The 13,007-nt window shown below is 32.8% G+C and overlaps 1 protein-coding gene across 1 annotated transcript; it reads right to left on the bottom strand.

Moving 5' to 3' along the window:
• Nucleotides 1–2,751: 2,751 nt before the first annotated feature.
• LOC132550922 (ribosomal RNA small subunit methyltransferase NEP1-like) lies at nt 2,752–9,440 on the bottom strand. Its single transcript, XM_060215024.1, has 6 exons — nt 9,318–9,440; nt 6,789–6,890; nt 6,145–6,286; nt 5,390–5,448; nt 3,903–4,052; nt 2,752–2,882 (listed from the first exon to the last, which is right to left on the bottom strand). Exons 1-6 carry the CDS (start codon nt 9,438–9,440, stop codon nt 2,769–2,771), a joined length of 690 nt encoding a protein of 229 aa, XP_060071007.1. The 3' UTR covers nt 2,752–2,768.
• Between the last annotated feature and the right edge of the window lie 3,567 nt (nt 9,441–13,007).

Genomic DNA, 13,007 nt, shown 5'->3' with positions numbered 1-13,007 from the left:
TGCAGTCCAATCCTCTTAAAGTAGTCCCGAGCAACGATTCAAAATGGGAGGGGACTGTCCAGCCACGAATGATCACGTGACCATAACGAATCTTGTCACATCAATACTGTCGTCGTTGCTGTTCTTGATAAGCATTCGTTTATTTGTTCAGGTCCAGTTTCACAAACGATTCTTTTTACTTCAGATGATCATTTATTTCTCTTTTTTAACTTAAAGGAAACCTTTGGAAAATTTCCTGAAGATTTGAAACGTTTGTGAAACTAGAACTAATTAACTTATTTAAAATAAAATGTTGTTGATGGTTTAAGACATCTTTTTATGTTCTTTTTTCGACAAAATATCAATTACTAAAACGAGCAAAGAAGACTGACCTCAGACTGACTTTCAGCTTTACACAATTATAGTACAACAAGCATGTACTCCAGATATTAGAATATAACTAGATTTGAAATTCACGACCTAATATGTAAATTACCAACGGTCAAAGATCATGGATCAATTTTGAAGTTCCAGTATTGAATGACGAACTTTTGATCCATTAAAGACGCAAGAAGCAGTACAGAAAGACACATAGGATTATTCAATATTCATTTATTCTTCGAATACTGATATTATTTTAACTCATTCAAGGAGAAATGATTTATTGATTTCCCAAAACAAACAAACAGTGTCATTTTCTTTTTATTTTGGTATGATTATCTTATTGGTTTATTGAGTTGTGGTTCCTGGCCCCACTTGTATAAAACATCTCAACTTGAGATTTCCTCAAGTCGAGATTTTCCTCAGCTAATATCTCCTTGAAAATATCTTGTATGAAAATTCCTCAAGGAATTTCAGAACATCCTAGCCGATGCCTTCCTCCTGTTCCTTGAGAAAATTTTATACAAGCCGTTTTTGAGGAGATATCAGCTGAGGAAAATCTCGACTTGAGGAAATCTCAAGTTGAGATGTTTTATACAAGTGGGGCCTGATCTTAGAAACCCTTTAAACTAAACACTGCGTTTATCCGACTTTTCTCAGTACTGGATGAAGTTATTGAACAGAAACATTGAATTATGACAAGATACAGGTCTCTTCTGTGATAAGTTGTGACAAACCAATTTTGTTGGAGAGGTATGGTCTTTGAATGGGTAAAGCATTGATAAATCATCAGTTTCTCCTCATTTTTGTCAGAATAGGATGGAACATTGAACAAAATTTTAAGTGGAATCATATCATTGGTTGATATTTGATTGGCGGGCGTATTTTTTTCTAGAATTATAAACCGAGAAAATTTCGAGACCTTCTCAGTTTACGTTCACTTTTCCAGAGCTAGAAAGAAACATTAAATTGCAACTGGACAAAAAATTCTAAGATAAAAAAAATTCGTTCGGGTATTTTGTTTCTATCGACTCATTTCATCAAGAGTTAAAGTCTATCGTGACACTCCTTTCAAAATGGCGGTCATCAATATCGCAGTCTTTTCTTTACGACCGTCAAAAGGAGATGCTCTACACACTATTTGAAGTTTTATCTCTTCACAATACCATTATCCATTTAGGGTACGTATTCGCGTGATATTCCTTAAAGAAGGATGATTGAATGAAGGAACGATGGACGATGCTCCATAATCTAAGTACTTTTAGTGTTTGGCCCCATACATCTAGAGTCGAAATGGCTTTATCAGACTCATGCCTCTAGGTATTAATGCAGAGTGGTCCCACGAAAGCAACGTTCTTGTACTCTTAGCATGTCATCAAATAGACACCTGGACACTTACACAGGAAGGTCGGGTCATATAGTGTCACCCTTGTCTGTCATTCCATCATATTTCCAATTCCTCTTATTGACTTTTTATCGGCGACAGATGTAGAACTGTAATTCGGTATGTATTTTAATAATATTGATATACATAGGTCAAGGTCAGAATTGGTCAGTGTATTTATCCAAAAATATGGTAAAAGAGATTTTACGATGTTTAATGTATATATTTCACAAAATGATAAGACTAATATTTGAGAGCCAAGAATAACTCCAGTGGGAAATAAAAATAAAAATATGCAGGCAGAACTTCAATTCTATATTTCTGTCATAGACTCTACAGGAAGGACATCAATTTTCATTCATGATTTATGTGAACGCCCTAAAATTAAATAACAGTTGAATGTTCCAAACTTATTAGTTGACGACGAGAGCATTCGTGTCCTCCGATAATTTCTCCGGGAAATGGACAAGACTCTTACAGATATATTTTCTAAATCAGAGAAATTATACAGGAAGGAAATTTGCACATTCTTCAGTGACGTTTTGGTAGGAAAAACTGGCCAATGCCAATTTACCACTTTCTGTTTTTTTTAATTATAGGAGGGTTGCCGTGGAGAGTACTGAAGCTTGGGGCATGAACACAGTAAGATATATGTTTGTGGAAATAAAAATATAAGTAAAACTTTTAACCTACAAACCTCAATATCACATACTGTAAAGTTAGCAATATTTGTGATTTCATTTGCTATATTTACAGTCATCAGAGATACCACGAAAATAAATACCTAGCAGACAGTTAAGATCAATAAAATGTAAGGAAATCTAGGTTATATACTTGTATACTTGGATACCAATGTATCGTGAAGGCAAAATTTATTCACCATAAAACAGCCCAAACTTGGACAACTGCAAAATTATAAGCCTTGTGGAAATAAACTAACATACATTAATTTATAAAACATGGCGTATTATACAGAAAAAGATTTGGAATAAAAAGAGAAGAAAATATTTCTGTTTTATAATATTTATTTGATGTTCCATTTCTCTTCACAAGCATTACACAACTTAGCACATGTAAGTGCAGCAGACAGTGGATAGTTACTGAATGACACGGTTTTCTCTGTATACGGTACGTCAATCTATCAACAAAAAACAAAAGAAAATATTTCAAAACACATAACTCTAACAAGTAAAAGTACAAAATTTTAAAGGTAGTTTATCAAAAATAACATAACACACACTTTTCATTAAAAATGTTCAACCTTAATCAATTAGTATTTTCACTTGTGATATAAGTTACTGTGATATTTAAAGTTATATTCAGTTTGTAATTTATGCAGTGAATTCATGTCTGATGATAAAGTGTGTGATTTTACAAGTAAAGATTAATTAATGATATGACTTGTTTTGTTGTATATTTAGATGTATAATCAATATTTTCTGTAGATTAAGTGTTGTCAGTATTTCATATCCTTATTAATATTTTTGGGCAACAGTTAATCTAATGAAACAAAACAAAATTCAAATTGATTTTGTCTTTGTGTCATTACAACATAATATTACCATTTCTTAATAAAATGACAAGCAATTTCTTCAGAAGTATTGATCTGATAGAAGGAAATGAATTGATCAGTATGAAAATTTATTATTTTGTTTAAATAAATCTGCCTTATGAAACAGGTTGTTTAATATACCCAGTCAGTTTTATTGCTGGCGAGATTTATGGTATCTACGTAAATCCATATAATTACAATGTCTGAATAATGAAATCATCACTCATTGGACAATTGGTTTCTACGTCATGTGAATGCAACTTTGATTTTGTATGTGCTCTCTATTATCCCTCACTCCAAAGCTTAAACACTGATGGAGAAGGATTATTATATGAACGACGCAAATTTAATTCTAGTCATTTTTTTGTAATCAATCTCTCCATTCCAAGGTACAAACAGTTTATCAGTCAGGATTATCATTTGTTTAATACCTACTGTGTAAAGGTTTACCATCACTTCTTTTTTATCTAGTTATTAGCATGATCAAAAAACCAAATTAAAGGCAAGAAAAAGAAAGAAATAAATGTCACTTTTAATTGGATAAAATATAAATACAACCTGCTGCCAATAACCTTTAAATACAATATTGGAGAGAACAAAAGTTACCTTTCCGTGTGCCATTGCTCCAATTACAAACACCACAGGTTCATCTGATGGGACGAGCTCTTTCAGGTCATCACAAATGTCGGCACTGAAAGATGTTCCAATCTTTGAACATCCAATGGGTAAATGATCAGTTACTGGGTTTTTTATTACCTGAAAGCACATGAGAGCAAAGAAATTCTTGGTATAAAAATCTTGTATTAAAAACCATAAACAGATCTACACTAAACATAACAAATGACAAGATATATAGAACAGCATAACCTTGGTATACTGCCACCTTCCATCCGATGACATTTTGGCAGAATAACAACTTAAACAGTACAACAAGTTTTGAATTCTTCAAAAATGTTTTGAAACTGATATTTGTTTATTGCATGTGGTACTTGTTTATGATAATACCAATGACCATAAAAGCTACAGGCATTGTTTATTACACAGGACTTTATATCTAATTTAGAGAACGACATCACACATTTCTGTAGCAAATAAATAACTATCCAGGCTTGTGGATTTTCATGACCTTTCTCAGCAGTCTTAGTATCCATGACATCAAGAGTTTAGTCAAGAAGCAGTTCTGTAGCAGAATTGCTCAGTGGAAGCTCTTGGTCTTCCTCGAGATTCTCATTTTCAGGCAATGAAAAATGAAAAATTTTGTAGCAGACAAGAGTATTTTCAAGGTCTCGAGCAGGTGCCAAAGCATGGAAAACAAATCTGTTCTGCTAAATATTACCATAATATCATATTTTGATCTATTCAATACATATCATATATATCATTATTCTTTATCAATTTGTATTCTGCAAATCTGATGCAAATTTACCGATTACTTTTATTTAAAGTTTAGCATCAAACACGTGCAAGGATTTTCCATCTTACAGAATCTGTAAAGGATGTATTTATATGCCAAGAGCAATGATAATCTGGTCAAATTCATGTACAAAAGAAAAGGACTAATTTGGAAGTTGCATCAAGTCCAACTTGAGTAGAAATTGAAATATTGTTGGATGAATTTCCAGAAAATGTGAAAGGTGACCTTTGACCCTTCAAACTTGACAACTGCCTACATTCATATGACATGGTGTAGAACTTGATGTTAAGATACTATGGGATATATATATATGACAAAACTCTTTTGAGAAGTTCTCAAAATACTAAGTATACATACTTTAGTGCTTACCTCATGTTAGCACTTTTGCGGTATCTTACTGAACTACGATTTCACTAATTGTAGTTTCGGTATATTATTTACATACAAATTATTATGGATGCACAAATAATTTGTTGCACTAAATTTGCCAAAAAGTGATAATGCCATACAATTTTATGAAATTAGGTACATTTACAGTATGACGTTGGCTCTGAATGGGACAGGATCAGGACAGAACAGAATGGACAGACATGGATAACACCACAGTCTCCTGCCACTCTTCCCCTCTCCCCCGAAGAAAATAACTAGGCATGCAAACTTCGATTATTTTATACATTACCTTGAGTAACTTCTGAGGTCCATCTGCTGCGTGAATGCTGAGTTTTCTCAGTAACTGTACTGTAGGATCAAGAAATGTTTACATTATACACTCTTTTTTTGTCTTTTGCAGGGAATTTAGTGTCAAATATTCATATAAGCATGAATATGCCTTAATATAAATGAATTTATGGTATAATAAATGATACTTGGTGCGAGACCATTAAAGTGTAATAATAGTGACAGGTCACAAATAAAATGGTGTTCTACATGATGGAACACTGCTGATAATGAATAATTCAGTTTTAATGTAATTCCAATAAAGTTATGATGGGCATGACCAGCTTTATTCAGCAAAATACATAAGAAATGTAAATATACACATTGAACTGTGGCATTTATAAATGACAGATTATTGCATGGAAACATACCATATAGTGCAAATAGACCACTTACAAATTATGTAACTTGATCTGTGACCTTCTTTTACATTTTCTGATATTTTCAATTTTTGCACATGCACAATAAAATATAAAACCTACAATGTTCACTCCAATATTAGGATTAAGTTTGTAAGAACCTCAATTCTGATCCCAATTTTCAAAGAACTCACAAAAATGTTATGTTTTAAATAGCATACTATTTATGCAGACCTTAAAGCGACATCCTACAAAACAATTGTCTGATCACAGAGAGATTGCAAAATGGCCCAAACTGACACATCTCCATAAACAAAAGCTCTACATATATTCCTATGTAATACAACTAGAATCATACCCATCAGTCCGCAGAATCTGTCAAATGTTCGCGGAATTCTCGTCTGTGGGTTGATTTCTATGAGAACATTTTTCTCTGTGTGGATGTAGACTTGCAGAAGACCAGCACGATTTAGTGGACTGTCCATCAACATCAGTAAACACTGAAACAAACCCACATATAAACAGGTATTGTTTTCATTCTTCCAATAAACTGACTGATTCGTCAGTCATTTTAGTTATACAGAAAAATGTGCCACATACACCTCTGGACTATATACATGGATCCCAAAGTTATCATCAGAAAAGTTTGGTTAAAGGCGTGTTAAATAAAAAAACCTCCAAAAAATCAGAGTCATAAAAAACCACTTAATCCTTTATTATTATTTTTATTCATCTTTGAAGAAATTGAAATGAAATTCTGTATCAACACAAATATTTTTTACTGTATCATATTCAAATGGCTAAAATTAACATAATAAATCATTTCAGCGAAAGTTCACTAGTTTAAATTAGTTTTCAATACTAACAATGTTCATTACACATTTTAAAGAGATAGTCAAATGAAAATGCTAGAATGAGCTGTAAATTGCTGTATGTGAAAAGTTGTTTACAGGTCTCCAACCTTTTAAGATCATCATCAGAACTGTTAATACGCTGCCTCACCTGGTGTGTAATATCTGGTCGACATTGGGAAATGTCTCGCCCACTCTTTTTAGCTATCTGTTTATGTTTGTCACAGTTTATCAACTCAAATTGCTTTCCAACCTGTTAAGGGAAAAGATGTATCATCAGTTAACATCAGAGACTATTTATGAGATTTTTTCTTCTATTTTTAAAGTTATATTTCAGTGTCGCCAACCTCTAGTCATCTAATATATCTGGTTATCACCCTTCAAAATCAAGAGTGACAGAGTGCATGAAAGAATCATTAAGTAGAAGGACCTTACAATCAGTTCTATTATATATACCGGTAGTTATCACATTTGTTGTATTAAGGTGATGTTCTATGTTATATTTGAACATTACATTGACCAAATTAGATCCAAAATAATATTTTTAATTTTCAAACACTAAATAAAATTCAGTAAATTTCAGGTGATTTCTACATAATGAATACATTTACAAGATTGTTGTCAATACTGTATATGCATACTGATAAAGGGAGCTTACAAGAAATACCATATATTGTGAAGAGACCTATACAGTGTGATTGTTTGTTCAATTTTCAGGTAATGACTCCAGAGTTTCTTCTTGATATACATATCCTTCCTTTCGATTCTTTCTGTTTTGAATAATGTACATGTTTTCATTTTTTGTACATATTGTTTACAGGCACCACTTTGGGTGAGATAAAATATACAACAGGTAATATTGTCTATTTGAATCTTCTCATTCGGTTTCACTACTATACACTCTACCACAACACACTACTGTCAGTGAGTCATCCTGATACTGAGACAGACTATTGTGACATACTGACATCGCATTACTCTGTTACCATGACACTCTACCACAACACACTACTGTCAGTGAGTTGCCTGTTTACCTTGGTACACTTTGGCACTAAAGGTGTATCTACATGTATATTGCATCGCCCTGCCAGATATGTATGTTTCATATTTACTGACATTAGCCTAATTAATGTTTTTTTCTAAATAATTAGCTTTTAATGTGTTTCATATTTGTTAGACATATATTAGTTTAATTATAATATTTCTGTATAACTAAATAGAATACTGTTGATATATAGGAAACTAATTGTAATATCACTGTATTTAAACCAAGGGCTCTTGATCTGCCAGATTTGGGGCCGAATTTCCAATGCAAAATAGTATCTTTTTTTTCCAATTTAGACCGAAAGTTTTCCCAATTCTAAGGAAAACGCCGCTATTTTTCCCAATTCTAAGGACCCCGGGCCCCAGTCCCAAAATGGGGTGTGAGAGCCCTGTAAACACATTTGTATGTCAATAGTATTCATTTATAGTGGAAGGATAACACAAAGAGGTGGAGGAGTCCAACGCCCCGTGGGTGGTGCTGGTTTGTAGATGTATCAGTAGAGGAATCCTTGGTAGATACCAAAGTATTCTAATAGAGCTCCATAGCCAATAGGTAATAATATGTTTCAGTTGGCTAGATTTAGGTCAACTGTCAGCTGACCGTTCGAAACATGTCAACCAATAAATCTGACAAAGTCACTGAATCCCTGGTGTTGATGTTCCATCTTTCATCTACTTGTATTCATTTATGTAAGTAGACCTGCATATACACTGTACTAGTACTTGACATGAATAACATGATGAGGGCAATTTCAATCGGTTAAATTCCATCTGGAATGATTTTGGTGTAAGTGCTAGATCATTTTAAAGCTGAGCAGAATTGGATTTTGAACAGTTAATGTCATGAGAAAAGAAAGATGTTTAGAGATTTGAGAGAAATGCAGAAGACAGAAAAAATCCAGATATGTAAAAATGTAAATAGAACACAGTTAAAAACTTTGTACTGTATCTAGAAGTTTGTCATATGGTATAAATAAACACAAAAGATTAGAGATAATAAAGGTGTGCTGTATTTATTCCATCCCTGTTACAGCTGTGTATTGACTGTACTTTGATACTCCCATGTCTTTGCAAGTATCAGCAAGAAAGTAAATTCCATCACTGAAATATGTCAATATCGTAAAGCTTTGAGTTTTGAGGACACAAATTCAATTTATTTCCGTACATTGATCATCTCTATACCAGGTACATACAACCGTGGTTAAGTCGTCATTGAGGATAATACTTTGAATGACCACGATCGTGACAAGACAAAAATAAAATCCAAAACCCTTCAGGGCACATTGGGAGTTCTTAATTATTGTTTGTGAAAAAATAAAGTTAGACGCATTTCACGACAAATACGTAATAATCGGTAATACTAATAACAGATGGGCCAAAGTGGATATGAATGAATACATTTAGGTCTCCAATTTAGAACACAAAACCAACAGAGATTAGAAACTTGGCAAAAACCCTAAATGCCCCATACACATAATTCCTATTTAAGAAGTGTCGGCAAAGTCAAATCCATTTCAGTCCATTTCGGTAAATACCCCCACCGCATGGTACTGTAGTCTCTAAAACCGTCTCCTGTTCTTACCGATACCCAAAGGCATATACGTCATAAACTAAATGTAAAGTGCATCAAAGTTACCTTCACTGACTCCAATGACGACTTTTCCAAAATAACGATAAGTCTTTTCTCGTTGGATGTCTTAGACACGCTTTTGATAACTTTTTGTTTCCCTTTCGCATGTGATTCCATAGAGGCAGCCATTTTGAATAATACCTAAATTTAGAGCCAGAAATAAATTTACCGCAAATCCGGATATTTTTGGTAAACATATGTGATAAAGTCTCGGTTTGATTTTTGGAACTTACCAGCAAAGTCCGTGCTGCCAGCATGTGTTTTGTTTGATTTAATTTCTAATTAGTTTGGTCCAGGAAAAAAAATTAAAGTAATAATATATATTTTTTAACTTGCCTTTTTTACTTACATATATCATTACAAAATAACAAATAACTTCCTCAACAGCTATAATTCTTAATTAATCTTTAAAACAGTTCTGTTCAACTAGAATACTTGAGTTTTTGAAAAAAAAAAAAAAAAAAATCCCATATGAATCTTTGTACCAATTTAATTGTTCCAATTATTTCAGTTTCAGTGTTTTTTTATGAGACAGGCTAATATATATCTAATGGGTTTAATTTCTGTTGTGGTAAAGTATTTTGCTTATTTTGCAGCATGACAATCACAAACAAAACCAAACATACTGAGTATTGCTAATACAATACATGTCTCCGACTGACCCTTCAGGCAAGATATAACACTTTATTTACACAGTGTGTAAAGTTTGATGAGAATTTCTCATGGAATGAAGCTGCTGAAGCACTGACAATAATTTTCTAAAAAAGATACTGTGACCTTGGCCTTGACCCAATAATATTAACACGCAAAGTGTTTATTCCGAAAATAGTAAGAGTGACCTTGAACAACACACCTGAAAATCCAATTTTCCCAAGATGTTGTAGTCATATGTAAGTGTGTGACAAACTTTGGCATGCATGTACATTTGTAGATTACCTCCCTTTACAGAAAGTAGAAAAATAATCCTAAATGAAGCATTTTCATATGATATCATATGATAATATGATAAACTGCCCTGACATTATGAAAAGTACAGCATGTAGTCACCCCATACTGACCTCCTAACTCTCCACAACTAATTTTGTGAATACATATATAATAATTATCATATAAAGTTCATTTTAGCAATCAATTGCCATGACACATTTATAAATTTAATTGTAAATTATAAAAATAAACTATAAAAAAAAATTTCAAAATAACAACATTTTACTCGTTTTGATCAATTTTATTGAGATTGCAAAAATTCTGTTACAAGGTAGTTGATCTTAGCCTATCTAAAACCTTAAAATTGTATTGCATCATCATCAATAACAAGAAGGAATCAATGAAAAATAACAGTATAAAGCTTGTCAGAGCCTGGATCATAAGATCCCATTGAAGACGGAAACCATTATGTTAAAATTGAATCAACACAGATTTAAAAAAAAAAAAAAAAAAAGTGTGACCTACTTAAGCTACAAATCAACCAATGACCAAGTATTTAAGTTCTAGTAACAAGTATAGTTAGGAGACAGTGGCTGCGCTCATTTTTTACTTTGATGTAGGACAAAGGTCAAAATGTAGGTTAAAGTACCCTACGTTTGGTATAATACACCTTGTTTCACTATTTCGGTAATATAAAACATGTCCCAAGTAAGGAAGTTTGAGTGACAGATAATGTAGGAGACAAAGTTTGGACAAGATAAGAACAGAAGGACAGAAAAGACTGAAGGACAGACATACAGACGGACACAGAGCAAACCTTCAGGTGCAATCCTTTTGATAATGATAATGTAAAAATAAAAATTATTTACAAATGTAACAATTAGAATATAGGAATGAACAAAATGATAAACATACACATATCAGTTTGATAGACAGTTTAACTGGGATCCTAAACATAGAATTAACAAGTAAATATAGGCTCTAGAGGTTTTTAATTGCTTTTGATGACGTTTGTTTCTTTGTGAAAATTACTTAAAATTTCCATTGGAGTTAGACAAGGCTCTCCTGTTAGAGTCATACTTTTTTGTGAAATTAAATCCAAATTCTCCAAAGATAAATAAATGTCCATGGCATGTTTGGTGTATGCCAATTAAATAAATTATAAATCTTCAGTTCAGTCCAGCCTGAAAATACATTAAAACATGCTTAGAGTTGGTATTGCATGCAACACTTGTCCCTTATCGTTATTCAATTTTCTATATAACATAGACCCAGATAGCAATGAACAGATGTCTCATTTTAAAAATTAAAAGTCTTCTCATCAAAAACCAGTGCACAGACAGGAAGGACACAAAAACCAGAAAATAACATAAAATGACTTTATGTGCATTCCCTTGTGCTTATATACTGTATGAAGTTTTAACCAAGTTTGTCATTCCCTCATCAACTAAGTGATTATCTGGAAAACAAAACCTGCCTTTCTGTCTTATGTTTAAGGGTAAATTTAACCATTCTAGTTACATTGTCAGTATACACATGAAAAGATATAACATTTGTCCTTGACCTTTTGAAACAGTGACCTTGAACATTGGTCTGTTGACTACTGGTGTTATTCTGACAAATTTTGCTTCCCACATCTTTGATGCAGAGCCAGTGGCCTTCACAACCTTCACAGTTGACCTTATGACCACTAACTCAACCCCACCCTATATATTTTCTAATAGTGTTAGTTTGCATCAAGTTTCAATACAATCAGTCAGTCACAAGTTATCATCTGGAAGTCAAAACAGGACAATAAAGTCTACTTTTAGTAACAGTGACCTAAAAAGCTGACCTTCTGACCCCAATTTCAATCTTTCTCTATATTACTTCATAAGCAAACATTTTTTAAGTTTCAACCAATGTCATCAATCCTTTCTGAAGTTATCATCTGGAAAAATAAAATTTAAAAAAAAAACCCAAAACAACTATTTTTAGCAACAGTGACTTTTGCAGTTGATCTTTGGTCCCAAAAATCACTCCCATTCTGTATTACTTCATAAGCTAACATAATGGACGGACGGAGACAAACACTATAGTGCTTTCTGGTTTCTCAGGTTTCACCAGCAGGGGACTAATAATGAACAATAAATCTATGGAATATTACATGCACCACTATCCACAGTTTTGATGTTCAGAATCTTTCCAAAATTTGATCAGTAAGAAAAAGAAAAAAACAAACAAACAAACAACATACATCATCTCATAAAGAAATGAAAATAAAATCAAATTAAATGAAATAAATTGTATATATTAAGTGCATAACAGCCAAGCCTGTCTATAAAAGCTACTCAAGAGAGCTGAGAAATGTGGTCTTTATACACAGGTGGCCTTTATATAGAGGTTCAATTACCGGGATCTACCAGAAAGCCACCCAGAGGGAGCTAAATGTAAAATCATGAACATTTTAACAAAAATATGGACTTAACAAGTGCCTATAAGCCTAAGGCATTTCAACATGCAAAGTATACCACAGGATCAGATGGTCAATGTTACATATTGGATGTTCTACATATGAAATATAGCTATTATACTATTAATACAGCTGAAATTATATATATGAATTTCATATCTATAAATCCTGCTATTTTTAGTATTTTATGAAAGCTATAGTTTACATACAGAACGTCTGATTCCCATAGATGTAGTGGATTAAATAGGGAACCAAAAAGCAGCCTTTACAGACAGGTGGCCTTTGTATAAAGATGATATTTAAGACCGGTTTGACTG

The sequence above is a fragment of the Ylistrum balloti genome, unplaced genomic scaffold (assembly GCF_031769215.1).
Source record: "Ylistrum balloti isolate Yb309-2 unplaced genomic scaffold, AGI_CSIRO_Ybal_v1 Utg370158, whole genome shotgun sequence".
In the NCBI taxonomy this organism is placed as follows: Eukaryota; Metazoa; Mollusca; class Bivalvia; order Pectinida; family Pectinidae; genus Ylistrum; species Ylistrum balloti.
This window is presented reverse-complemented; position numbering and strand designations above follow the sequence as displayed.

Bases quoted from the DNA above. Each gene is read 5' to 3' on its own strand.
- LOC132550922 (XM_060215024.1), bottom strand. From the start codon at position 9,440: ATGGCTGCCTCTATGGAATCACATGCGAAAGGGAAACAAAAAGTTATC. The intron at 6,287-6,788 runs GTGAGGCAGCGT...GGTTTGTTTCAG, and splicing joins GACCAGATATTACACACCAG to TGTTTACTGATGTTGATGGA. The intron at 4,053-5,389 runs GTAATGTATAAA...ATGTGCTTTCAG, and splicing joins GACCTCAGAAGTTACTCAAG to GTAATAAAAAACCCAGTAAC.